At 43.4% G+C, this 24,709-nt stretch overlaps 1 protein-coding gene across 1 annotated transcript in view; it reads right to left on the reverse strand.

Moving 5' to 3' along the window:
* The window catches only part of LOC309958666 (protein argonaute-4), a 44,914-nt gene extending 26,224 nt beyond the window's left edge, over positions 1–18,690 (reverse strand). The window contains exons 1-2 of the mRNA XM_082834751.1: positions 18,565–18,690; positions 12,136–12,301 (exon numbers count right to left, since the gene is read on the reverse strand). Of these exons, the coding sequence (XP_082690877.1) occupies positions 12,136–12,301; positions 18,565–18,583 (185 nt within the window). The 5' untranslated portion in view covers positions 18,584–18,690. The remainder of the gene's footprint in view (positions 1–12,135; positions 12,302–18,564) is intronic.
* Between the last annotated feature and the right edge of the window lie 6,019 nt (positions 18,691–24,709).

A 24,709-nucleotide genomic window follows, 5' to 3' on the forward strand; every position in this document is an offset into this window, starting at 1 on the left:
CTGAAACAAATGCAGCTGTGGGGGAACCAGAGTCTACAGTTTAAGATGGACAGATCTGGGTCTGTGCGATTTTGGAATGCTAGCGTCAATGAAAAGTCAGGTGCTATGTCTTACCAACATTACTGAGCCCCATGTAGGGGAACTGTACCTTAAGATACATCACAACAAAGTTCTTTATCAAATAAATATACCCATGTTTCTATAAAAAAAAAATACATCACAACTAGCTAAGGCATTAATATTACTACAAATGAAATCTGTGGGAAAGTCATATGTTTTCAAACCAAATCACGCAACTGAAAAAAACTGATGGAGAAATATAGTCTCATACATTCCCAATTTTAAAAAGCTGACTTAAGAACAGTATATTTGGGGCTTCCCTGATGGCACAGTGGTTGAGAATCTGCCTGCCAATGTAGGGGACACGGGTTCGAGCCCTGGTCTGGGAAGATCCCACATGCCGTGAAGCAACTGGACCCGTGAGCCACAACTACTGAGCCTGTGCGTCTGGAGCCTGTGGTTCGCAACAAGAGAGGCCGCGACAGTGAGAGGCCCGCGCACCGTGATGAAGAGTGGCCCACACTTGCCGCAACTAGAGAAAGCCCTTGCACAGAAACGAAGACCCAATACAGCCAAAAATAATAAATAAATAAAAATTTAATAAATAAATACGGGCTGTTGTTAACTGACAAGAGGCTTGTGCTTATTTATTAAAAAAAAAAAAGAACAGTATATTTTCAGACTGGAAGGGTAATTTCTTATCTTACTTTCTTAAAATGTAACCATAAAGTTTTACAGTAGAAAACATATTTTCACCTCTATTGTCACTTAACCTTCAAAACAACCTTGTGAGACAAGCAGGGCAATAATTATTGAATTCAGAATGGGCAAGTAAACTGCCCCTGGTCACACAATGATTAAGTGGCAGAGCTGTATGACGTTGGACAAGTTACTTAATCTCTCACATCTGTTTCTTCATTTGTAAAATTATGGTAATCATAACACCCACCACAAAAGTTGTCATATTAAGTGAATAAATAGACACAGAATATTTAGAACAGTGCTTGCCATGCAATAAGCCTACCGCTTGCAGGACATTTGGTCCTGTCCAAAACATTCATAAGACATTTGGTCCATCCTAAAAGGTCCTTGATATTTGGTCATATTTGGTCCTGCCCAAAATGTCCATGGAGACATTTGGCCCACACCAAAAGGTCCTTGATATTCACTTCTGTCCAAAACAAAAATTTGGCATGGGCCAAATACGCTCATGGACGTTTTGAATAGGACCAAATTTCAGGGACCTTTTGACTTAGACCAAATGTCTTGTGGATGCTCTGGACAAGACTAAATGGCTGCTAACTAGCCTGCTTAACTCTGGTATGCTCAAGGATAACACTCCAGGAATCTTCCTCTCTCCTGAATCATCAAATTTTTCCACTATACTGAATTACTGCCTTCAGCAAATAAATATGCTATAATTTCTTCATCTTAAAAAAAATTTGAAATTTCCTGATCCCACTTCCTCCTCGTCTGAACATTCCATTTCTCTGCTCCCCATTGCATCAAAATCCCTTGACAGAGCTGTCTCTAATTGCTCTTCTCCTTTCTCTCTTCAATCTTCTCTAGTGAGGCTTTTCCTCCACCAAAGCTACTCTTATCAAGGTCCCCAGTGAGCTCCACATTGCGAAATTCAATGCTCCTCGAACATTAGACGATCAATTCTTTCAGCTTAAAACATCTTCTTCCCTTGCCTCCTCACTCTGCCCTGGTTATCTCTCATCCCAGTGGCCTCTCCATGCCAGTCTCCTTGCTGATTCTTCCTCATCTCCCCATTTGTAAGTATTGAGTTACCTCAGGACTCAGTCTTGAAATCTTATTTTCTTTAATCACACTCACTTCCTACATGATCTCACCCAGTCTCATGGCTTTACCACCAATACGCTGATGACTTTCAAATGTTTGTCTCCAGCCTGGACCTTTCTGCTGAGTCCAACCTCATGTATCCAACTTCCTGCTCAACATCTTCACTGGGATGTCCAATAGACATCTCAATCCTAACATGGCCAAAAAACAGATCTCCTGATATGTCAACCCTGTTGGCCTCTCCCATAGTTTTCCCCATCCCGATAAATGGCAACTCCATCTTTCCATCCACTCAGGACAAAAACCCTGGAATCAATGATGATTCATTTCTTTCATACCTCCTGTTCAATCCATCAACAAATCTTGCTGACACTACCTTTAAAATATTTGTAGTATCTGACCAGTTTTTTTTGTTTTTTTGTTTTTTTTGGCGGTACGCGGGCCTCTCACTGTGTGGCCTCTCCCGTTGCGGAGCACAGGCTCCGGACGCGCAGGCTCAGCGGCCATGGCTCGCGGGCCCAGCCGTTCTGCGGCATGTGGGATCTTCCCGGACCAGGGCACGAACCCGTGTCCCCTGCATCGGCAGGCGGACTCTCAACCACTACGCCACCAGGGAAGCCCTCTGACCAGTTTTTATCACTATCACTTTTACTACCCAAGTTCAAGCCACCATCATTTTTCACCTGAATCATTACACATGCCTCCTAATTGATTTCCCTGCTTTTCACCCTTACCTGCTAGGGTTCGTTTTCAACACAGCAGCCAAAATGATCCATTAAAAATCTAAGTTAATCATACCAAATGTCTACTCAAACCCCATCTAATCAGAGTAAACACTAAAGTTCTATGACCACCTACAAGACTCTGCATGATAGGGCCCTTTGGAGTTTCTCTATCACTCTCCCCCTCACTCACTCCAGCAATACAGGCTTTGTCTGCTATTCCTTGAATATACCATGCAAGCTGCTGCCTCTGCCTGGGACTCTCGTCATGTAGATATCCCTCACCTCCTCTAGGTTTCTCCTCAAATGTCACTTTTCAGTGAGCTCTTCCCTAACTATACTATTAAAATATTACATTATGTGTGTGCGCGTACCCATATATATACACACACGTGCGTTCACACAAACATCTTACATAATATATATGTAACATATATACAAAATATATACGTATTTACAGTATACATAAATACTATATATACTATATGTATGTGTGTGTGTGTGTGTGTATATATATATGTAAAATCAGTGACCCATCCTCCATCCCTATCTTCCATCCCTGTTTTATTTTTCTTCACAACAGTTATCATCAACTAACAAATAATATGTTTTCTTTGCTTATTCATTTATTTTTGGGCTTTTCCCCCATTAGAATATAAGTTCCTCAAGGGTAGGAGCTTTTGCCTGTTTGTTCATGTTGTATTCCCAGAACATAGAACAATACCTGATACACAATGAGCACCCAACAGAATATATGTCAAATGGATCAATATTAGCCATTGCCACCGCCTCTGTTATTATTGATTTCAGTTATACAACAGCCAAACCATTAAGGGCTTGCATGAGACTGAACTATACCAGAAAGCCAAATAATTGATCTATAATGAGGAAAAAAAACCCAAGCCACAAAGAAATACTTCACTTTACAGCAAAAGCATCCTTGGAAAGGCAAGAACTATAATATTAAGGACTGCCTGAATATCACAGCGTGAAAACAGAGAAAAGTAAAGTGGGTGATCTCAGCACACTGTAAAAATATCTGCTATAGGGCTATATTCACTATTGGTAAATTCCTGTCATACAGACAACAATGCTTAAATCATCTTATCTAGACCCCTCCTGGATAATGCTAGAATTAAACAGAGCTTCTCAGTTTATGTTCTTCAATACCCCAAGATGATTCTTCTGTCTTTACACTTATATTTTTCTCATGTCCAATACCAACACATGATAATAAAATTTGAATTTCCACATAGTTCTATTTTCCATAGACACCAGTGGCTTCACCTATTTTTACAAATTTCTGCTACCTTTGGACAGTGAAAAAGTGACCTTTCTTCTTCATTCATTAAGTATTTACTGACTGAACAATAATGTATCCTGCATTCTGCTAGAATCTGTGGAGGACAACCAAGTATGAGACAGCAAACCTGCTATCAAGAAACTTAACATCTTAGAGAAAAAAAAAAAGGCTACATGTTGGGCTTCCCTGGTGGTGCAGTGGTTAAGAGTCCGCCTGCCGATGCAGGGGACACGGGTTCGTGCCCCGGTCTGGGAAGATCCTACATGCCGCGGAGCGGCTGGGCCCGTGAGCCATGGCCGCTGAGCCTGCGCATCCGGAGCCTGTGCTCCGCAACGGGAGAGGCCACAACAGTGAGAGGCCCCAGTAACGCAAAAAAAAAAAAAAAAAAGGCTACATGTTAAAAGAGTTTAGAGAACAATACGATTCATGATAAACAAAATACATGTATTTAAATGTATAAGAGGGGACGAGGGGAAGATGGCGGAAGAGTAAGACGCGGAGATCACCTTCCTCCCAACAGATACACCAGAAATACATCTACACGTGGAACAACTCGTACAGAACACCTACTGAACACTAGCAGAAGACCTCAGACCTACCCAAAGGCAAGAAACTCCCCACGTACCTGGGTAGGGCAAAAGAAAAAAGAATAAAAAGAGACAAAAGGATAGGGACGTGTCCTGCACCAGTGGGAGGGAGCTGTGAAGGAGGAAAGGTTTCCACACACTAGGAAGCCGCTTCGCGGGCGGAAACTGCGGGTGGCGGAGGGGGGGAAGCTTCGGAGCCGCGGAGGAGAACGCAGCACTGGGGTGCGGAGGGCAAAGCGGGGAGATTCCCGCACAGAGGATCCATGCCGACCGGCACTCACCAGCCCGAGAGGCTTGTCTGCTCACACGCCGGGGCGGGCAGGGCTGGGAGCTGAAGCTCGGGCTTCGGTTGGAGCGCAGGGAGAGGACTGGGGTTGGCGTGAACACAGCCTGCAGGGGGTTAGTGCACCACGGCTGGCTGGGAGGGAGTCCGGGAAAAGTCTGGACCTGCCGAAGAGGCAAGAGACTTTTTCTTCCCTCTTTGTTTCCTGGTTCGCGAAGAAAGGGGATTAAGAGCGCTGCTTAAAGGAGCTCCAGAGACGGGCGCGAGCCGCGGCTAAAAGCACGGACCCCAGAGACGGGCATGAGACGCTAAAGCTGCTGCTGCCGCCACCAACAAGCCTGTGTGCGAGCACAGGTCACTATCCACACCCCCCTTCCGGGGAGCCTGTGCAGCCCGCCACTGCCAGGGTCCCAGGATCCAGGGACAATTCCCCCGGGAGAACGCACGGCGCGCCTCAGGCTGGTGCAACGTCAGGCCAGCCTCTGCCGCCGCAGGCTCACCCCGCACTCCGTGCCCCTCCCTCCCCCCCGACCCCCGGCCTGAGTTAGAGTCCCCGAAGCAGCTGCTCCTTTAACCCCGTCCTGCCTGAGCGAACAACAGACGCCCTCTGGCGACCTACACGCAGGGGCGGGGCCCAATCCAAAGCTGAGCCCCTGGGAGCTGTGAGAACAGAGAAAGGGAAATCTCTCCCAGCAGCCTCAGAAGCAGCGGATTAAAGCTCCACAATCAACTTGACGTACCCTGCATCTGTGGACTACCTGAATAGACAACGAATCATCCCAAAATTGACGAGGTGGACTTCGAGAGCAAAATCTATTATTTTTTCCCCTTTTCCTCTTTTTGTGAGTGTGTATGTGCATGCTTCTGTGTGAGATCTTGTCTGTATAGCTTTGCTTCCACCATTTGTCCTAGGGTTCTATCCGTCCATTGTTTTTTTTTAATTTTTTTCTTAACAATTAATTTTAATTTTAATAACTTTATTATACTTTACCTTCGTTCTTTCTTTCTTTCTTTCCTTCCTTCCCTCCTTTAGACAACGAATCATCCCAAATTGAGGAGGTGGACTTTGAGTGCAAGATTTATGATTTTTTCCCCTTTACCTCTTTTTGTGAGGGTGTATGTGTATGCTTCTGTGTAAGATTTTGTCTGTATAGCTTTGCTTCTAACATTTGTCCTAAGGTACTATCCGTCCCTTTATTTTTTCTAAATAATTATTTTTTAATTCAATAACTTTATTATACTTTACTTTATTTTACTGTATCTTCTTTCTTTCTGTCTTTTTTCCTTCCTTCCCTCCTTCCTTCCTTCCTCCCTCCCTCCCTCCTTTCTTTCCTTCTTGCCTTCTTTTCTTCGTTCTTTCTTTCTTCCTTCCTTCCCTCCTTTCTGTCTTTCTTTCTTTCTTTCTTCATACTTCTACTAATTCTTTCTTTCTACTTTTTCTCCCTTTTATTCTGAGCCGTGTGGATGAAAGGCTCTTGGTGCTACAGCCAGGAGTCAGTGCTGTGCCTCTGAGGTGGGAGAGCCAACTTCAGGACACTGGTCCACAAGAGACCTCCCAGATCCACATAATATCAAATGGCGAAAATCTCCCAGAGATCTCCATCTCAACACCAGCACCCAGCTTCACTCAACGACCAGCAAGCTACAGTGCTGGACACCCTATGCCAAACAGCTAGCAAGAGAGGAACACAACCCCACCCATTAGCAGAGAGGCTGCCTAAAATCATAATAAGTCCACAACACCCCAAAACACCACCAGACGTGGATCTGCCCACCAGAAAGACAAGATCCAGCCTCATCCACCAGAACACAGGCACTAGTCCCCTCCACCAGGAAGCCTACACAACCCACTGAACCAACTTTAGCCACTGGGGACAGACACCAAAAACAATGCGAACTACGAACCTGCAGCCTGCAAAAAGGAGACCCCAAACACAGTAAGATAAGCAAAATGAGAAGACAGAAAAACACACATAACTGAGGCAGAAGAATGGATAAGTGACCTGGAAGATAAAATAGTGGAAATAACTACTGCAGAGCAGAATAAAGAAAAAAGAATGAAAAGAACTGAGGACAGTCTCAGAGACATCTGGGACAACATTAAACGCACCAACATTCGAATTATAGGGGTTCCAGAAGAAGAAGAGAAAAAGAAAGGGACTGAGAAAATATTTGAAGAGATTATAGTTGAAAACTTCCCTAATATGGGAAAGGAAATAGTTAATCAAGTCCAGGAAGCACAGAGAGTCCCATACAGGATAAATCCAAGGAGAAATACGCCAAGACACATATTAATCAAACTGTCAAAAATTAAATACAAAGAAAACATATTAAAAGCAGCAAGGGAAAAACAACAAATAACACACAAGGGAATCCCCATAAGGTTAACAGCTGATCTTTCAGCAGAAACTCTGCAAGCCAGAAGGGACTGGCAGGACATATTTAAAGTGATGAAGGAGAAAAACCTGCAACCAAGATTACTCTACCCAGCAAGGATCTCATTCAGATTTGATGGAGAAATTAAAACCTTTACAGACAAGCAAAAGCTGAGAGAGTTCAGCACCACCAAACCAGCTTTACAACAAATGCTAAAGGAACTTCTCTAGGCAAGAAACACAAGAGAAGGAAAAGACCTACAATAACAAACCCAAAACAATTAAGAAAATGGGAATAGGAACATACATATCGACAATTACCTTAAATGTAAATGGACTAAATGCTCCCACCAAAAGACACAGATTGGCTGAATGGATACAAAAACAAGACCAATATATATGCTGTCTATAAGAGACCCACTTCGGACCTAGAGACACATACAGACTGAAAGTAAGGGGATGGAAAAAGATATTCCATGCAAATGGAAACCAAAAGAAAGCTGGAGTAGCAATTCTCATATCAGACAAAACAGACTTTAAAATAAAGACTATTAGAAGAGACAAAGAAGGACACTACATAATGATCAAGGGATCGATCCAAGAAGAATATATAACAATTGTAAATATTTATGCACCCAACATAGGAGCACCTCAATACATAAGGCAAATACTAACAGCCATAAAAGGGGAAATCGACAGTAACACATTCATAGTAGGGGACTTTAACACCCCACTTTCACCAATGGACAGATCATCCAAAATGGAAATAAATAAGGAAACACAAGCTTTAAATGATACATTAAACAAGATGGACTTAATTGATATTTATAGGACATTCCATCCAAAAACAACAGAATACACATTTTTCTCAAGTGCTCATGGAACATTCTCCAGGATAGATCATATCTTGGGTCACAAATCAAGCCTTGGTAAATTTAAGACAATTGAAATTGTATCAAGTATCTTTTCTGACCACAACGCTATGTGACTAGATATCAATTACAGGAAAAGATCTGTAAAAAATACAAACACATGGATGCTAAACAATACACTACTTAATAACGAAGTGATCACTAAAGAAATCAAAGAGGAAATAAAAAAATACCTAGAAACAAATGACAATGGAGACACGACGACCCAAAACCTATGGGATGCAGCAAAAGCAGTTCTAAGAGGGAAGTTTATAGCAATACAATCCTACCTTAAGAAACAGGAAACATCTCGAATAAACAACCTAACCGTGCACCTAAAGGAATTAGAGAAAGAAGAACAAAAAAACCCCCAAAGTTAGCAGAAGGAAAGAAATCATAAAAATCAGATCAGAAATAAATGAAAAAGAAATGAAGGAAATGATAGCAAAGATCAATAAAACTAAAAGCTGGTTCTTTGAGAAGATAAACAAAATTGATAAACCATTATCCAGACTCATCAAGAAAAAAGGGAGAAGACTCAAATCAATATAATTAGAAATGAAAAAGGAGAAGTAACAACTGACACTGCAGAAATACAAAAGATCATGAGAGATTACTACAAGCAACTCTATGCCAATAAAATGGACAACCTGGAAGAAATGGACAAATTCTTAGAAATGCACAACCTGCCAAGACTGAATCAGGAAGAAATAGAAAATATGAACAGACCAATCACAAGCACTGAAATTGAAACTGTGATTAAAAATCTTCCAACAAACGAAAGCCTAGGACCAGATGGATTCACAGGCAAATTCTATCAAACATTTAGAGAAGAGCTAACACCTATCCTTCTCAAACTCTTCCAAAATATAGCAGAGGGAGGAACACTCCCAAACTCATTCTACGAGGCCGCCATCACCCTGATACCAAAACCAGGCAAGGATGTCACAAAGAAAGAAAACTACAGGCCAATATCACTGATGAACATAGATGCAAAAATCCTCAACAAAATACTAGCAAACAGAATCCAACAGCACATTAAAAGGATCATACACCATGATCAAGTGGGGTTTATTCCAGGAATGCAAGGATTCTTCAATATACGCAAATCAATCAACGTGATACACCATATTAACAAACTGAAGGAGAAAAACCATATGATCATCTCAATAGATGCAGAGAAAGCTTTCGACAAAATTCAACACCCATTTATGATAAAAACCCTGCAGAAAGTAGGCATAGAGGGAACTTTCCTCAACATAATAAAGGCCATATATGACAAACCCACAGCCAACATTGTCCTCAATGGTGAAAAACTGAAAGCATTTCCATTAAGATCAGGAACAAGACAAGATTGCCCACTCTCACTACTCTTATTCAACATAGTTTTGGAAGTTTTAGCCACAGCAATCAGAGAAGAAAAGGAAATAAAAGGAATCCAAATCGGAAAAGAAGAAGTAAAGCTGTCACTGTTTGCAGGTGACATGATCCTATACATAGAGAATCCTAAAGATGCTACCAGAAAACTACTAGAGCTAATCAATGAATTTGGTAAAGTAGCAGGATACAAAATTAATGCACAGAAATCTCTGACATTCCTATACACTAATGATGAAAAATCTGAAAATGAAATCAAGAAAACACTCCCATTTACCATTGCAGCAAAAAAAAATAAAATATCTAGGAATAAACCTACCTAAGGAGACAAAAGACCTGTATGCAGAAAATTATAAGACACTGATGAAACAAATTAAAGATGATACAAATAGATGGAGAGATATACCATGTTCTTGGATTGGAAGAATCAACATTGTGAAAATGACTCTACTACCCAAAGCAATCTACAGATTCAATGCAATCCCTATCAAACTACCACTGGTATTTTTCACAGAACTAGAACAAAAAATTTCACAATTTGTATGGAAACACAAAAGACCCCGAATAGCCAAAGCAATCTTGAGAACGAAAAACGGAGCTGGAGAAATCAGGCTCCCTGACTTCAGACTATACTACAAAGCTACAGTAATCAAGACAGTATGGTACTGGCACAAAAACAGAAAGATCAATGGAACAGGACAGAAAGTCCAGATATAAACCCACGCACATATGGTCACTTTATCTTTGATAAAGGAGGCAGGAATGTACAGTGGAGAAAGGACAGCCTCTTTAATAAGTGGTGCTGGGAAAACTGGACAGGTACATGTAAAAGTATGAGATAGATCACTCCCTAACACCATACACAAAAATAAGCTCAAAATGGATTAAAGACCTAAATGTAAGGCCAGAAACTATCAAACTCTTAGAGTAAAACAAAGGCAGAACACTCTATGACATAAATCACAGCAAGATCCTTTTTGACCCACCTCCTAGAGAAATGGAAATAAAAACAAAAATAAACAAATGGGACCTAATGAAACTTCAAAGCTTTTGCACAGCAAAGGAGACCATAAACAAGACCAAAAGACAACCCTCAGAATGGGAGAAAATAATTGCAAATGAAGCAACTGACAAAGGATTAATCTCCAAAATTTATAAGCAGCTCATGCAACCCAATCCAAAAATGGGCAGAAGACCTAAATAGACAATTCTCCAAAGAAGATATACAGACTGCCAACAAACACATGAAAGAATGCTCAACATCATTAATCATTAGAGAAATGCAAATCAAAACTACAATGAGATATCATCTCACACCAGTCAGAATGGCCATCATCAAAAAATCTAGAAACAATAAATGCTGGAGAGGGTGTGGAGAAAAGGGAACACTCTTGCACTGCTGGTGGGAATGTGAATTGGTTCAGCCACTATGGAGAACAGTATGGAGGTTCCTTAAAAAACTACAAATAGAACTACCATATGACCCAGCAATCCCACTACTGGGCATATACCCTGAGAAAATCATAATTCAGAAAGAGTCATGTACCAAAATGTTCATTGCAGCTTTATTTACAATAGCCCGGAGATGGAAACAACCTAAGTGCCCATCATCGGATGAATGGATAAAGAAGATGTGGCACATATATACAATGGAATATTACTCAGCCATAAAAAGAAACGAAATTGAGCTATTTGTAATGAGGTGGATAGACCTAGAGTCTGTCATACAGAGTGAAGTAAGTCAGAAAGAAAAAGACAAATACCGTATGCTAACACATATATATGGAATTTAAGAAAAAAATGTCATGAAGAACCTAGGGGTAAAGCAGGAATAAAGACGCAGACCTCCTAGAGAATGGACTTGAGGTTATGGGGAGGGGGAAGGGTGAGCTGTGACAGGGCGAGAGAGAGTCATGGGCATATACACACTAACAAACGTAGTAAGGTAGATAGCTAGTGGGAAGCAGCCGCATGGCACAGGGATATTGGCTCGGTGCTTTGTGACAGCCTGGAGGGGTGGGATAGGGAGGGTGGGAGGGAGGGAGACGCAAGAGGGAAGACATATGGGAACATATGTTTATGTATGACTGATTCACTTTGTTATAAAACAGAAACTAACACACCATTGTAAAGCAATTATACCCCAATAAAGATGTTAAAAAAAAAATAAATAAAATAAAATAAAAAAAAAAAAATTGAGCTATTTGTAATGAGGTGTGTAGCCCTAGAGTCTGTCATACAGAGTGAAGTAAGTCAGAAAGAGAAAGACAAATACCGTATGCTAACACATATATATGGAATTTAAGAAAAAAAATGTCATGAAGAACCTAGGGGTAAGACAGGAATAAAGACACAGACCTACTGGAGAATGGACTTGAGGATATGGGGAGGGGGAAGGGTAAGCTGTGACAAAGTGAGAGAGTGGCAAGGACATATATACACTACCAAACGTAAGGTAGATAGCTAGTGGGAAGCAGCTGCATAGCACAGGGAGATCAGCTCGGTGCTTTGTGACCACCTGAGGGGTGGGATAGGGAGGGGGGGAGGGAGGGAGATGCAAGAGGGAAGAGATATGGGAACATATGTATATGTAAAACTGATTCATTTTGTTATAAAGCGGAAACTAACACACCATTGTAAAGCAATTATACTCCAATAAAGATGTAAAAAAAAAATTAATGTATAAGAAGCCTACTCTTTCTAATCCTTACCTGTTGACTCTACGAGGCCGTTTTTCTGGTTTAATATCCACGTCATAGTGATACACATCTATTTTAGGAATCTGAACCTGAAAATGATTGGCTAACAGTCGAATTGGTTTTCCAACAGTTCCAAGGCCAGGACGACGAGGCGGCTGAAACAGGCTGGTTGGAGGTCCTGAAGAGAATGAAAGATATTTGATGTGCTATTTGTTTGTGAAGGATAATATTCCCCTCATGATCATGATGATGATGATAATAACTACAATTGGAAATTCCCTGGTTGTCCAGTGGTTAGGACTCTGCACTCTTACTGCCAAGAACCCGGGTTCAATCCCTGGTCCAGGAACTAAATTCCCACAAGCCACGTGGCACAATCAAAACAAAATAAAAATAGCTACAATTATTGAGATCTTATTATTCACTGAACATACTCTGATATACAAAGATTAAAAGTTTTTTGACCTAAGACTCTCTAGATTTCTAAATATTTTGCCATGTTGCTATTATTCTGAATATGGGGGATGTCAACATTAGACACAGTATGATGAACCCTCAGAGGCAATCTACTGTCTAAAACCTTTTATCAGCATCAGTAGATCTACATCTAGGCTTACAAAATTATATGCATTTTAAAATAAAACCATCTCGGACTTCCCTGGTGGTGTGGTGATTAAGAATCCGCCTGCCAATGCAGGGGACACAGGTTGGAGCCCTGGTCCGGGAAGATCCCACATGCAGTGGAGCAACTAAGCCCGTGCACCACAACTGAGCCTGCACTCTAGAGCCCATGTGCCACAACTACTGAAGCCCGCATGCCTAGAGCCCGTGCTCTGCAAGAAGAGAAGCCACCACAATAAGTAGCCTGCACACCGCAATGAAGAGTAGCCCCCGCTCGCCACAAGTAAAGAAAGCCCGTGCGCAGCAAAGAAGACCCAACACAGCCAAAAATAAATAAATTTTAAAAAATAAAATTAAAAAAAAACAGTACTGAGGCTGAGAAACCTTGGTCTAGATACGGCAGTCATTCCAAATTATTCCATTGATGGTTCACAAGATATTCCATAAAAAGAAAGGATTCCATAAGCTAAAGAAACTGCATATTCCCTCCCCTGCTTAAAATTCCAATGTATATTATCGTGTTAAATTCTCTAAGAAGTCATGTAATAAATAAACCTGTTAAACTTTAACTCATCATTTACCTAACTTGTTTTTCCCTAGAACACACCCGCACACACACACTCTTTCTCTCTCTGTTTTTATTTATTTAGATTTTTTTTTGATGTGGGCCATTTTTAAAATATAAATTTATTTATTTTATTTATTTATTTGTGGCTGTGTTGGGTCTTCATTGCTGTGCGCAGGCTTTCTCTAGTTGCAGCGAGCAGGGGCTACTCTTCGTTGCGGTGCACAGGCTTCTCGTTGTGGCAGCTTCTCTTGTTGCGGATCACGAGCTCTAGGTGCGCAGGCTTCAGTAGTTGTGGCTTGCGAGCTCTAGAGCGCAGGCTCAGTAGTTGTGGCACATGGGCTTAGTTGCTCCACGGCATGTAGGATCTTCCTCGACAAGGGCTCGAACCCGTGTCCCCTGCATTGGCAGGTGGATTCTTAACCACTGCGCCACCAGGGAAGCCCCTGATGTGGGCCATTTTTTAAGTCTTTATTGAATTTATTACAATATTGCTTCTGTTTTATGTTTTGGTTTTTTGGCCGCTAGGCATGTGGGATCCTAGCTCCCGACCAGGGATCAAAGCCGCACCCCCTGCACTGGAAGGCGAAGTCTTAACCACTGGACCACCAGGGAAGTCCCTCTCTCTGTTTTTAAAATCAAACATCTATCAATACTCAGTAGATAAGGATTTAGGGAAACACAGTCTGGGAAATATCTGTCTACAGAAAATCTTACTCCTTTTTGATTATAATGTCAAATGGACACTGGCCTAAAAAATAAACATCTTTTCTGCTATGCATAGGTGTTGAGTAAAGTGAGCTGTGTTTACAAAGGAAAGTTACAACAGGTTTTCTTGTTGCAATGGTATTTCACCAAGAACAAAGACAATTCAGTAAGGAGAGAAAACTTTGCAGCAAGAAGCTGTTCTGGTCCAACATCACTTAGGAAAATCAAAGCAAACACTTTAATGAAATTTGTGTTGACAGATCACCACATACTAATTCTTAAAGTACTGAAAATCTTTTCACGTATTAAATTCACTGTTCCTTCTTCCCCTAAATTATACTCATCCTTCAAAACTCAGGTTGAGTGCAACCTCCTTGGAAAGCCTTTCCAGAATCTCCCAGGCTGGAGGATGCATCTTCTGTGTTCCCAAGAACTTCTGTATAAGGGAGCACTTAGGACAAGTACCTAGAAACAACTTGTTAAATTACTGTCTCCTTCACTAGACTGTAAACTCTTAGAAGAAATGGACTTCCAGTTCGTTGTTATCTCAATACCTAATTCAATGATGAGCACATTGTAGGAATTCAATAAATGTTGAACAGAACAGCACCAATAATCCCTGTAGCAGATCCAGGTAGAAACTAAACAGAAACCTAGTCATTTCTAAAACAAAAGAATTGACGATTATCTTTTCATTAAAACAAAAAAGCACTTAATTTATACTAAAAATATTATTATTCCTTGGAGTTGAGTTCCACTTCTGGTGAACAAGGGGATCTACTCTTGGTGTGATACAGCATTTATAAACAAGGTAAGAAGTAGATAATAAATAATATCAGAGGTAGACAGGCATACTGAATTAACCCAATTAAATCACATAAAAAAGTCAGCCCTGCATATTCCAAGATATGCTTAAGCAATCTTTGTATCGCAAATCCAGCTTTATGACAGAAATTTGCAAACAGAAATTTGGATCAAGTGACTTGCCCAAGGACGTATGACTAGACTAGGTCTCCTTACTCCCAGTTCAGGGCTTTTTCTTCTCCAATTTACTTCACAATCCTATGGCATCTATACCTCTCTAAAGTACTCGATGCCCTTTAAAGAGGCAGAGGCAGAAGAAATGAAGGAAAGGGATTAAGAAGTGGAGAAAAGCAGAGTGTGTGTCTTTTCCATGGCAAGAGAGAAAAGTTAGAAGGTGAGTGATCATTCCTTTTAATAAGTTTAGAAGACTTATTTAGAAAGATATATTCTAAAATTGTTCATCCCCAAAGCTGGTTTCTTTGAATTTATCAAACGACTTACGAAGAAATAAATCACAGTGGCTAAGGCTCTGGAACTCCTGGTTTTACCACTCCCTAACTGCATGACCTAGGGCCAGTTTCTTAGCCAATCTGTGCATCAGTTTCCTTATCTATAACATGGAGGAGGTATGATAATAATAGCATCCATCTCATAAGGCTACTGTGAGGATCTCATGAGACAATGTATATAAAAGGCTTAACACGGTGCCTCACAATGGGAAGCACTCGATAAATGTTAGCTATTATGACTGAGCTTGCATAAATGTTATAGTTATTGCTCAAAGATCTTCATGTGGGGAGCATCTCCAAAATTTAGTGACAAAGTCAGAGAATGACATCTTCCAAAAAGGTAACAAATATGACTCAATACAGATTAGATGAAGTCAGCTTAATAGAAGAGGAGGGCATTAGACGAGGAGTCAGGTGACCCGGACTCATCCTCACCACTCAGCCTTGAGACCTTGATAAAGTCACTTAAGCTCTCTGAACCTATTTTCTCATCTGTAAAATGAGGATCATACCTGCCTTGCCTACCTCACAGAGAATTAAATGAGCTAACAGCTAAGAAAGCACTTTCCAAACTGTAAAGCACTGTAAAAATCAATATTACTATTAATATAAGCAAAATAAATGGTAATATAATTAAATATATTTATTTCCAAGTTATTGTTGTCAGAAATCGAAATTGGGTGAGGGAGAGCAGAGCAAGACTAAACATGCTTCAATGATTGTTCAAGCTAGGAGGGAACAGAGCACTAGATCCATGTGCTTTAACAAAGAAGCAGGAAAGCTTCTCTAGGTTCTTAGCCTGGATGAAACATTCCACAAGACTATCAACTCCCTTTGCTCTAATTCCATGCTCAGCAAGCAGCTTCTTGTTTTTAACTGGGTTTCCAAGGTACTGTGACACCAGAAAAGGAGTCTGCTAGACAGCAGGCAAGAAAATATTCCAGTCAACGGAAAAGATCTACGTGACATCGTGGCTTATTCATTAGTGTCTTATGAATGTGGTTAGTGAGAATTAATTTTCCTCAATCCTGGGTGAAATGATAAGTCCTGCAAAATCTAAAATCAAACCAAAAAGAGAGTCCCTGGGATGTTCCTAACACCACCAGGTTGATCTTTTCCATGAAATTTGGTTTGTATACACAGTTACATAGTCTCTTTCAATATCAGCTCATAAATGCAACAGTTGATTCAATTATGACTTTCTAGCAGGGGAGGGAGGGAAGAAACATTTGTTGAGTATCTCCAATGCATTACTATCTACAACAAGACTTCCCACATACATTACCTTATTTCATTCTCACAACAATCTTGCAGCACATAATTATTATTACCCTTTTTTATAGATGCGGAAATGAAAGTTCAAAGGAATTAAGTAATTTGCCCAAGGTTATACAACTATTAAATTACTAGATTGGATTTGAACAGAAGTCTGTTACATTCCTAAAGACCTGATCATGCCTTTAGCCGGGGGACATAGCTGAAGTAACCCTGTGTAAAACACTGAGGTTTATCAAATAATATTAATGTGACAAAACCAATTTATTTTTAAAAGGCATATGAAATTTGACTACGAAGTCCTTTAAAAAATACTCTAAGGGGCTTTCCTGGTGGCGCAGTGGTTAAGAATCCGCCTGCCAATGCAGGGGACACGGGTTCGAGCCCTGGTACGGGAAGATCCTACATGCCTCGGAGCAACTAAGCCCGTGCGCCATGACTACTGAGCCTGTGCTCTAGAGCCCGCGAGCCACACTGAAGCCCGAGTGCCTAGAGCCCGTGTTCCGCAACAAGAGAAGCCACCGCAACGAGAAGCCTACACACCACAACGAAGAGTAGCCGCTGCTCGCTGCAACTAGAGAAAGCCATGCACAGCAACGAAGAACCAAAGCAGCCAAAATAAATTAATTAAAAAGAATCCCAAAACTCTAGGGACTTCCCGGACGGTCCAGTGGTTAAGACTTCGCCTTCCAGTGCAGGGGGTGGGGGGTTGGATCCCTGGTCCAGGAGCTAAGATCCCACATGCCTCGTGGCCAAAAAAAGCAAAACATAAAACAAAAGCAATACTGTAATAAATTCAATAAAGACTTAAAAAAAATACTCCAAGCAGCAAATTAAAGTGGAGTTGAATCATTCAGCTATGTAAACAAGTTTCAAGTAAACAAACTTGCAAAGTTTCCAAACTCAAATGGTAGACTGAGTTTTCTATGCACTAAAAAAATGAAATGCTCTACAATTAAGACTACTATGTAGATAAGGTATGATATTAAAGTTAATTCTAACACAGCCCCTAAACCCTGCCCTACTTAGCCAAGACATCAGAAACTTGTTGGGGTTCCAGGTGGGAGCAGCAGACTCCAATCTGCAGGGCATTTGTTACAACTTGGAATGGTTCTTCTTGTTTGGGCAGAGTAGAGGAGATAACCAGAGGCCATTCATAATACAGTTTCCAAAGCACTTTCTCCTTCATTTGATCCTCACAACTACTTCTAACCCAATTAGAAGATACTCAGAGTATTAAAGCCGGAGCTGGAGCCTCTGGCTGGTAACTCGCCTGTCACTGAGGAGCCACGACAGACCACTCTGGGCCTCTTGCACAGACTGACAGGTAGACAGAGGCCGAAGGCCACATTCCCCGAGACGTCAGGGCCTTTGAGAAAGGGTGGACACTTTGCCCCTTGGCCTTCGGGGCTAATGAGAAGTGTTTAGGGGAAGTTCTCTTTCTTCCTTATCTGAGGGCTCTGGACTGTCTGTCAGTGCAAAGAAAAATAGGGGTGCGGCCCCAAGCCAAGAATACCCCTGGTAGTAGATGGTGGAGTCCTTGCTGGTCCGGTCCGGTCAGGGCCAGGCCTCCACTGCGCACCTGGCACAGATCGCGTCCCTTCTGAAGCCCAAACTGGCCTCGCCTCCACCCTGGAGCACAAACCACCTCCCTGAGGTTGGGTCAGGTCTCCCTGAGACCTGGGGACGCGGGTCACCTTCCTCCGTGACCTCGTTCCTTCCTTAGACCTCGAGAACTGGCTCAGATCTCCAGGCTGGGGCGCGGAACCCGCCCCCCCGCCCCCGCCGAGGCCAGGGTCAGCTCCCTCCGCCTTGTGCAATGGGGTCCCCCTCCCCCAGGCCTGACGGCCCAACCCAGGTACGCACAAGCCGATGGGGGCCACGGGGAGCTGCCAGCCCGTCCGCCCGCCCACCCGTCCCCGGGTCCGGTCCTGGTCCCGGCCCGAGCGTCCTCCTCACCGGGTCCCAGAGCCTCCATGGCGGCGGCGGGGGCCGCCTCGCCGCGGTCCCCGGCGCCTCCCGCTCCGGGCCCCGCCGCCGCCGCCGCGTAACGCTTGATCTCCGGAATATTGGCGCTATGGGGGCGCCGCGGAGACGCGGGCGCTGAGCAAGGGGCGGCGGCGGCGCCCGGCCCGGGGACAGGGACCCGGCTCCCGCGGCTCTTCCGGCCTCAGCGACAACAAAAACAATCCCCGCCGCCGCCGCCAGCGGGAGCGGGAGCGGGAGCCAGCGCGCGCGCCCGTCGGGCGGGGAGAGGGCGCGGGGCGCGCGCGGCCAGGGGTCCCAGCTCACGGAGGGGGCGTGCACAGCCCCGGAAGCCGGGTCCACCCGGCCCGGCGTGGGGCAGAGGCGGGGTGGGGCGGGGGTGGGCGCGCGCGCCCTAAGGGGGCAGCGCCCAGAGGACGTGTCGGGGGCGCGCCCGCCCGCCCGCACTGCCCTGTAGCCCAGGGAGGCCTTCCCTGGCGAAGGGCTCTGGGGGGTCTACATGCTGTCCTCCCAGAGAATTCCAATACACAAGTGCCCGGAGAAAGATCGGGATTGCAGACCCCACTGATCCAGACACAGCACTCCACTTCCGCCCGTGGAAAGTGTCCTGAGATGCACGTCGGACACCTCGCCTCGTTCCTCCCACCTCAGACCACTTCTTTCTCCTCTGTCTCCTCTTTCTCCACTATCCTGGGACTGAGAACACCGGGGGCACCACGGACGCAGCATTTTCCTTCCACTTCTTCATCCAAGACTGTACACCCAGGTGCTCTTCCCAACCCATGCAGCCGAAAGCACCACGGGAATGGACTATGATGAATTATGTGTTCTCTCTGTCTATGACCTCTGCTCAGCAAGTCACCAGTCACTTCAAAGAGAAAAGTTTTGCTTTCTTGGAAGCCTTCACTGTAGCAGCCAAGAGCCAAAGGAGCAACACCCCACTCCAGGGTGGTGCGGTCAGCCCAGTAGACCCAGCATCCTCGGGGCTTTCAGTTGGGACTTTGAGTTGGAGAACATAGGCCAAGAAGGAGTTTCTAGTCTTCAGAATGAGGCAGCTCTGTGCCCACCAGTTAAAAAGGGACAATGTGTATATGTTGTACTCGTTTGCTACAGCTGCCATTACAGAGTACCACAGATTGAGTGGTTTAAACAACAGAAATTAATTTTATTACAGTTATGGAGGGTAAACATCCAGGATCAAGGATTGGTTTCTTCTGAGATCTCTCTCTTTTGCTTGTAGATGGCATCTTCTCCCTGTGTCTTCACATGGTTTTTCCTCTATACACATCTGTGTCCAAATGTCCTCTTCTTATAAAGACACTAGTCATCCTGGATTAAGGCCCACCTTACAGACTTCATTTTAATTTAATTGCCTCTCTAAAGACCCTGTCTCCAAATACAGTGAATTCTGAAGTAATGAGGCTTAGGATTTCAAGGTGTGAATTTTGAGGGGACACAATTCAGCCCATAACACGTGTAGTGCGATAGTTATTTGAGCACCTACAATGTGCAGCCATAGAGCCAAATAATTTTTGTATCATAAAAATGATTTAAAAAAATATTTGGGGCACACCATGGCCAGGCACTTTGTTATGGGCTTCACATGTCATCTAACCTTCACAACCACCTATAAGGTAGATATTATTAAGAAAGGTATTTGTGTAGATAAGGAAACAACCTCAGAGGAGCTAAGAAAATCAGGCTCTGCATTACATGATATGGCTGAGAAGCATGGAAAAATTGGAGTTCCAAATCCTGCATTCTAGTCCTGGCTAATTCCATCCCCGCCTGGCTATAGAACTGAGACTTTTAATCAGGTAACTGGACTCTAGTCTACTGATGACATACTCCAACTTCTTTCCGTAGTGCCATGCTGCTTCTCCGTTAAGCCAGATATTCACTGGAAACAATGATAGGGGACAGAAAGTTTGAAGGGGAGGAAGTATTCACTAAAAGAACAGACTGGTTGACAGTTAAGAGGATAAGAGGATAAGGAAAGCCAACTAAAGGCCAAGTTTTTTTTTTTAATTTTTTTATAAATTTATTTATTTTTGGCTGTGTTGGGTCTTTGTTGCTGCGCGCGGGCTTTCTCCAGCTGTGGCGAACAGTGGCTACTCTTCGTTGTGGTGCGTGGGCTTCTCATTGCGGTGGCTTCTCTTGTTGCGGAGCACGGGCTCTAGGGCACAGGCTCAGTAGTTGTGGTGCGCAGGCTTATTTGCCCTGCGGCATGTGGGATCTTCCCGGACCAGGGCCCGACCTGTGTCCCCTGCATTGACAGGTGGATTCCTAACCACTGTGCCGCCAGGGAAGCCCCCAAAGGTCAAGTTTTGAGTTAAGCCTAGTAGCCACCTCCCTTCTCCACTCCAGGCTAAATTCTTCCCATTCACACAGTGCTGGTGGCTTCCAGCCTGGTTTGAGGCTGACTTTCCCCCTCTCACTTTCTAACAGATTTCCTCCCATATTTTATTTGGTACACTGAGCAGAAACCATAGCTTGTTTCCTGTACTGAAAATAGCTTCAGAAACCTGAGTATGAAATGTATTTAGGCCATAGTCATGACTGCAACGCCTCAATTCCTCAGTCTCTCACCCCTGCCATTCTCGACTGCTCTGATGATCTACATTCTTCCAAAACTCACTCCTACTCAGGCACCCACTGCCCCCTTTCCAACTGAGCCCTTCTGAGCCCTGCCAAACCAATGTTCTATAGTCAATAAACTCTCCTAAACCTCAGTCTGTTCGACAAGCTCTCCTTCCAACTTCCTGCTGTGTCTGAGAGGAAGCTCTGCCCCAGAATATCACTTCCCCCTCAGCTCTCTCTGATGTTGTCTGCTCATTCTCCCACACCCCACACATCTACAGGACAACGTGGGGAATGGACAGAGAATTGGCAATCTATTTGCACCCCCATGACACCAAACCTTGAATTCTCATTCTCATGTTAAAGCTTCTTGCCCTCTGGCCAGACTACCACAGGGCCTCCCTTGGTGGTATAATTAGCTCAGCTCCTGGTCTTCTGTCTCAGTTCAGGCCTGGCTCCCATTGCATTATAAATCCTTGAAAGCAGGGCTTATGCCTTATTCAGGAATTCAGGTTTGTGTTTCTGTTGCCTAACATGTTACCTGGCACCAAATGCCTACTCAGGGAAATGTATGGAATGAATGAATGAGTGAATGAGCAATTAATGTGTAAACCATGGGAACTAGAAATGGTCCAGTGGAGGGGCCTAGGTAAAAAACTCTGGGTGAATCCCCAGCTTCTCCAGAGTGCAGACTTTCCAATCAGGTGGTCCTGGGTTCAAATCCCAGTTCCACAACATACTAGCTCTAAGGACCTGGGACCAGTCCCTTCACCTACTGCTCAAGGATGTTGTGAGGAGGAAGTTAAACCATATATGTGCATGTTCCTGCATGTCTGGCACAGAGTAAGTGCCCAATAGTAAATAATTCTCCTCCCTTCCCTCCTTTCCCCCAGCTAAAAGCTGCTCCCCTGCTGCTGTCTTGCTGTCCTTTGAGAGACAGAGAGCTCACGATCTCGGCTTAGTCCAAGAGAGGGAAGCAGAGCTGTCAGGGACCAAGCACGTTTACACAGCCTTTGTCTGAGCCACCTGAGGACAGGGACTTGGCGCACTCATCTGAGGGTGAGAGCCAGAACACGCTCAGTCGAGGTTTATGAATGGAACTGGACTTTTTGAATGTGTCGACGCTCCCCTGAGACCAGATTGTGTCAGAGGGAGCCTTACTAGTGGACCTTGTGCCAGATGGCAGGGCTCCAGCCACCCATGCTGCTTGTGACACTCCAACCCTTGTGTGGGCTGCTGGTCTCTGTTGGTGTTTTGACTTCCCAGCCTCTCCTCATACAATCTTTCCACAAGTCTGGAGCTTAGAAGTTGAGGACGAACTTCTTTGCAGTCGATCATCTGGGCTAGGGACTTAAACTCTTCTTTAGCTGGGGACCCCCTTATTCAAACAAAAATCTTAAGTGGGAGCTGAAGTGGAGCCACTCTGTCTGAGGAAAGAGACCTGCATTGCACACTACTGAACTAGACTAGCTTGCCAAGAGACACCACCTGGCATCCCAACGGAATTTCTGCCCCCCTCCTCCTACTCCATCAGCAGCCTTGCTCCTTTACAATTTTTTAAAATAAATTTATTTATTTATTTTTGGCTGCGTTGGGTCTTCATTGCTGCGCGCGGGCTTTTCTAGTTGCAGCAAGCGGGGGCTACTCTTCATTGTGGTGCACGGGCTTCTCACTGCAGTAGCTTCTCTTGTTGCGGAGCACAGGCTCTAGGCGCATGGGCTTCCTTAGTTGTGGCATGTGGGCTCAGTAGCTGTGGCGCATGGGCTCAGTTGCTCCATGGCATGTGGGATCCTCCCGGACTAGGGCTTGAACCCATGTCCCCTGCATTGGCAGGATTCTTAAACACTGCGCCACCAGGGAAGTCCCAGGAAGGCATTCTTAACAAGACATAAAATTTAGAAACCACAAAGAAAACTACTGATAGATTTAATTACATGAAAAATTAAAACTTCTCACAAAAACCACCATAAAATTAAATATAAAGAGTTCCTACAGGGCTTCCCTGGTGGCGCAGTTGTTAAGAATCCGCCTGCCAATGCAGGAGACATGGATTCGGTCCCTGGTCTTGGGAGATCCCACATGCCATGGAGCAACTGAGCCCATGCGCCACAACTTCTGAGCCTGCGCTCTAGAGCCCGCGAGCCACAACTACTGAGCCCGCGTGCCACAACTACTGAAGCCCGCACACCTAGAGCCCGTGCTCCACAACAAGAGAAGCCACCACAATGAGAAGCCCGTGCACTGCAAAAGAGCAGCCCGGCTGGCTGCAACTAGAGAAAGCCCGCGCACAGCAACGAAGACCCAATGCAGCCAAAGATAAATACATAAATAAACTTATATTTAAAAAAAGACTTCCTACAAATTCATAAGTAGAAAAATTGACAATTCACAGAAAAAATACAAATGCTAACAAACATGAACAGGTGTGCAATCATTAACAATCAGAAAAGCAAAGTACAAAAATGAGCTATTTTAAAAATTCATTGCTTGAAAAATATTTTTAAGTTGAGTAAATCCAGATGGTAAAGATGAGGGAAATTAATACTCTCACACAGTATTGGTGGGATTGTAAATTGGGACAACTTTCTTTGAAAATAGTCTGTCAGTGTCTATCAAAAATTTAATTGTGCCTCCCTTCAGACCCTTAATTCCATTCTTGGTCTCTGTCTTAAGAATCTTGAACTTCTGTACACACATAACATATAACAAGGACGTTTGTTCATTATAGCATTGATTGCAATAGGAAAAAAATAGAAATGACCTTAACATTCATCAAAAGGGAATGGTTTAAAAAGTAGATTACATTCATATTATGGAATAATAAGTAAAATGTATGTATTAAATGTATGAGATGCTTCTATATGTACTGACATGGAAGGATCCCTAAAATACACTGTTAAATTGAAAAAAAAAAAATCCAGTACAATAGAATAAGATGCACAGTGATCTCACTGAAATTGTGTATCAAGGAGATAAAATGTACAGTTCTCTTTAGGCTGCCTCCCAATTCCCTCATTAAAGGTGACTACTATTAATATTTTATATGTATAATCCCTAATTTTTTTCTGTGCATTTATAGTTGCACATATATAAGTCCATACCATATGATCTCATACACAGACATGCACAGAGGAAAGACTATGTAAATTGACACAGGGAAAACACCATGTAAAGATGGAGGATGGGAGTGTTGCATCCACAAGCTAAGGAACACCAAAGATTGCCCACAAACCACCTGAAGCTAGGAAGAGGCAATGACGGATTTCCCCTACAGGTTTCAGAGGGAGCGTAGCCCTGCCAATACCTTGATTTTTGGACGTCTGTCCTCTAGAACTGCAAGATGATAAATTTCTATTGTTTTAATCATCCAGTTTTTGGTATTTTGTTATAGCTTCCCTAGGAAACTAAAATAGGGAGTAAAGGTGGAAATAGGGAGACCAAGAAGTGAACTATTGCAATGATGCAGGTGAATGTTGATGGTGCCTTGAGTCAAGGTTGTAGCTGTGGATGCTGGATATGTTTTGAAGACAGACTTTGA

The sequence above is a fragment of the Leucopleurus acutus genome (assembly GCF_964270905.1).
Source record: "Leucopleurus acutus genome assembly, chromosome: 2".
NCBI lineage: Eukaryota > Metazoa > Chordata > Mammalia > Artiodactyla > Delphinidae > Leucopleurus > Leucopleurus acutus.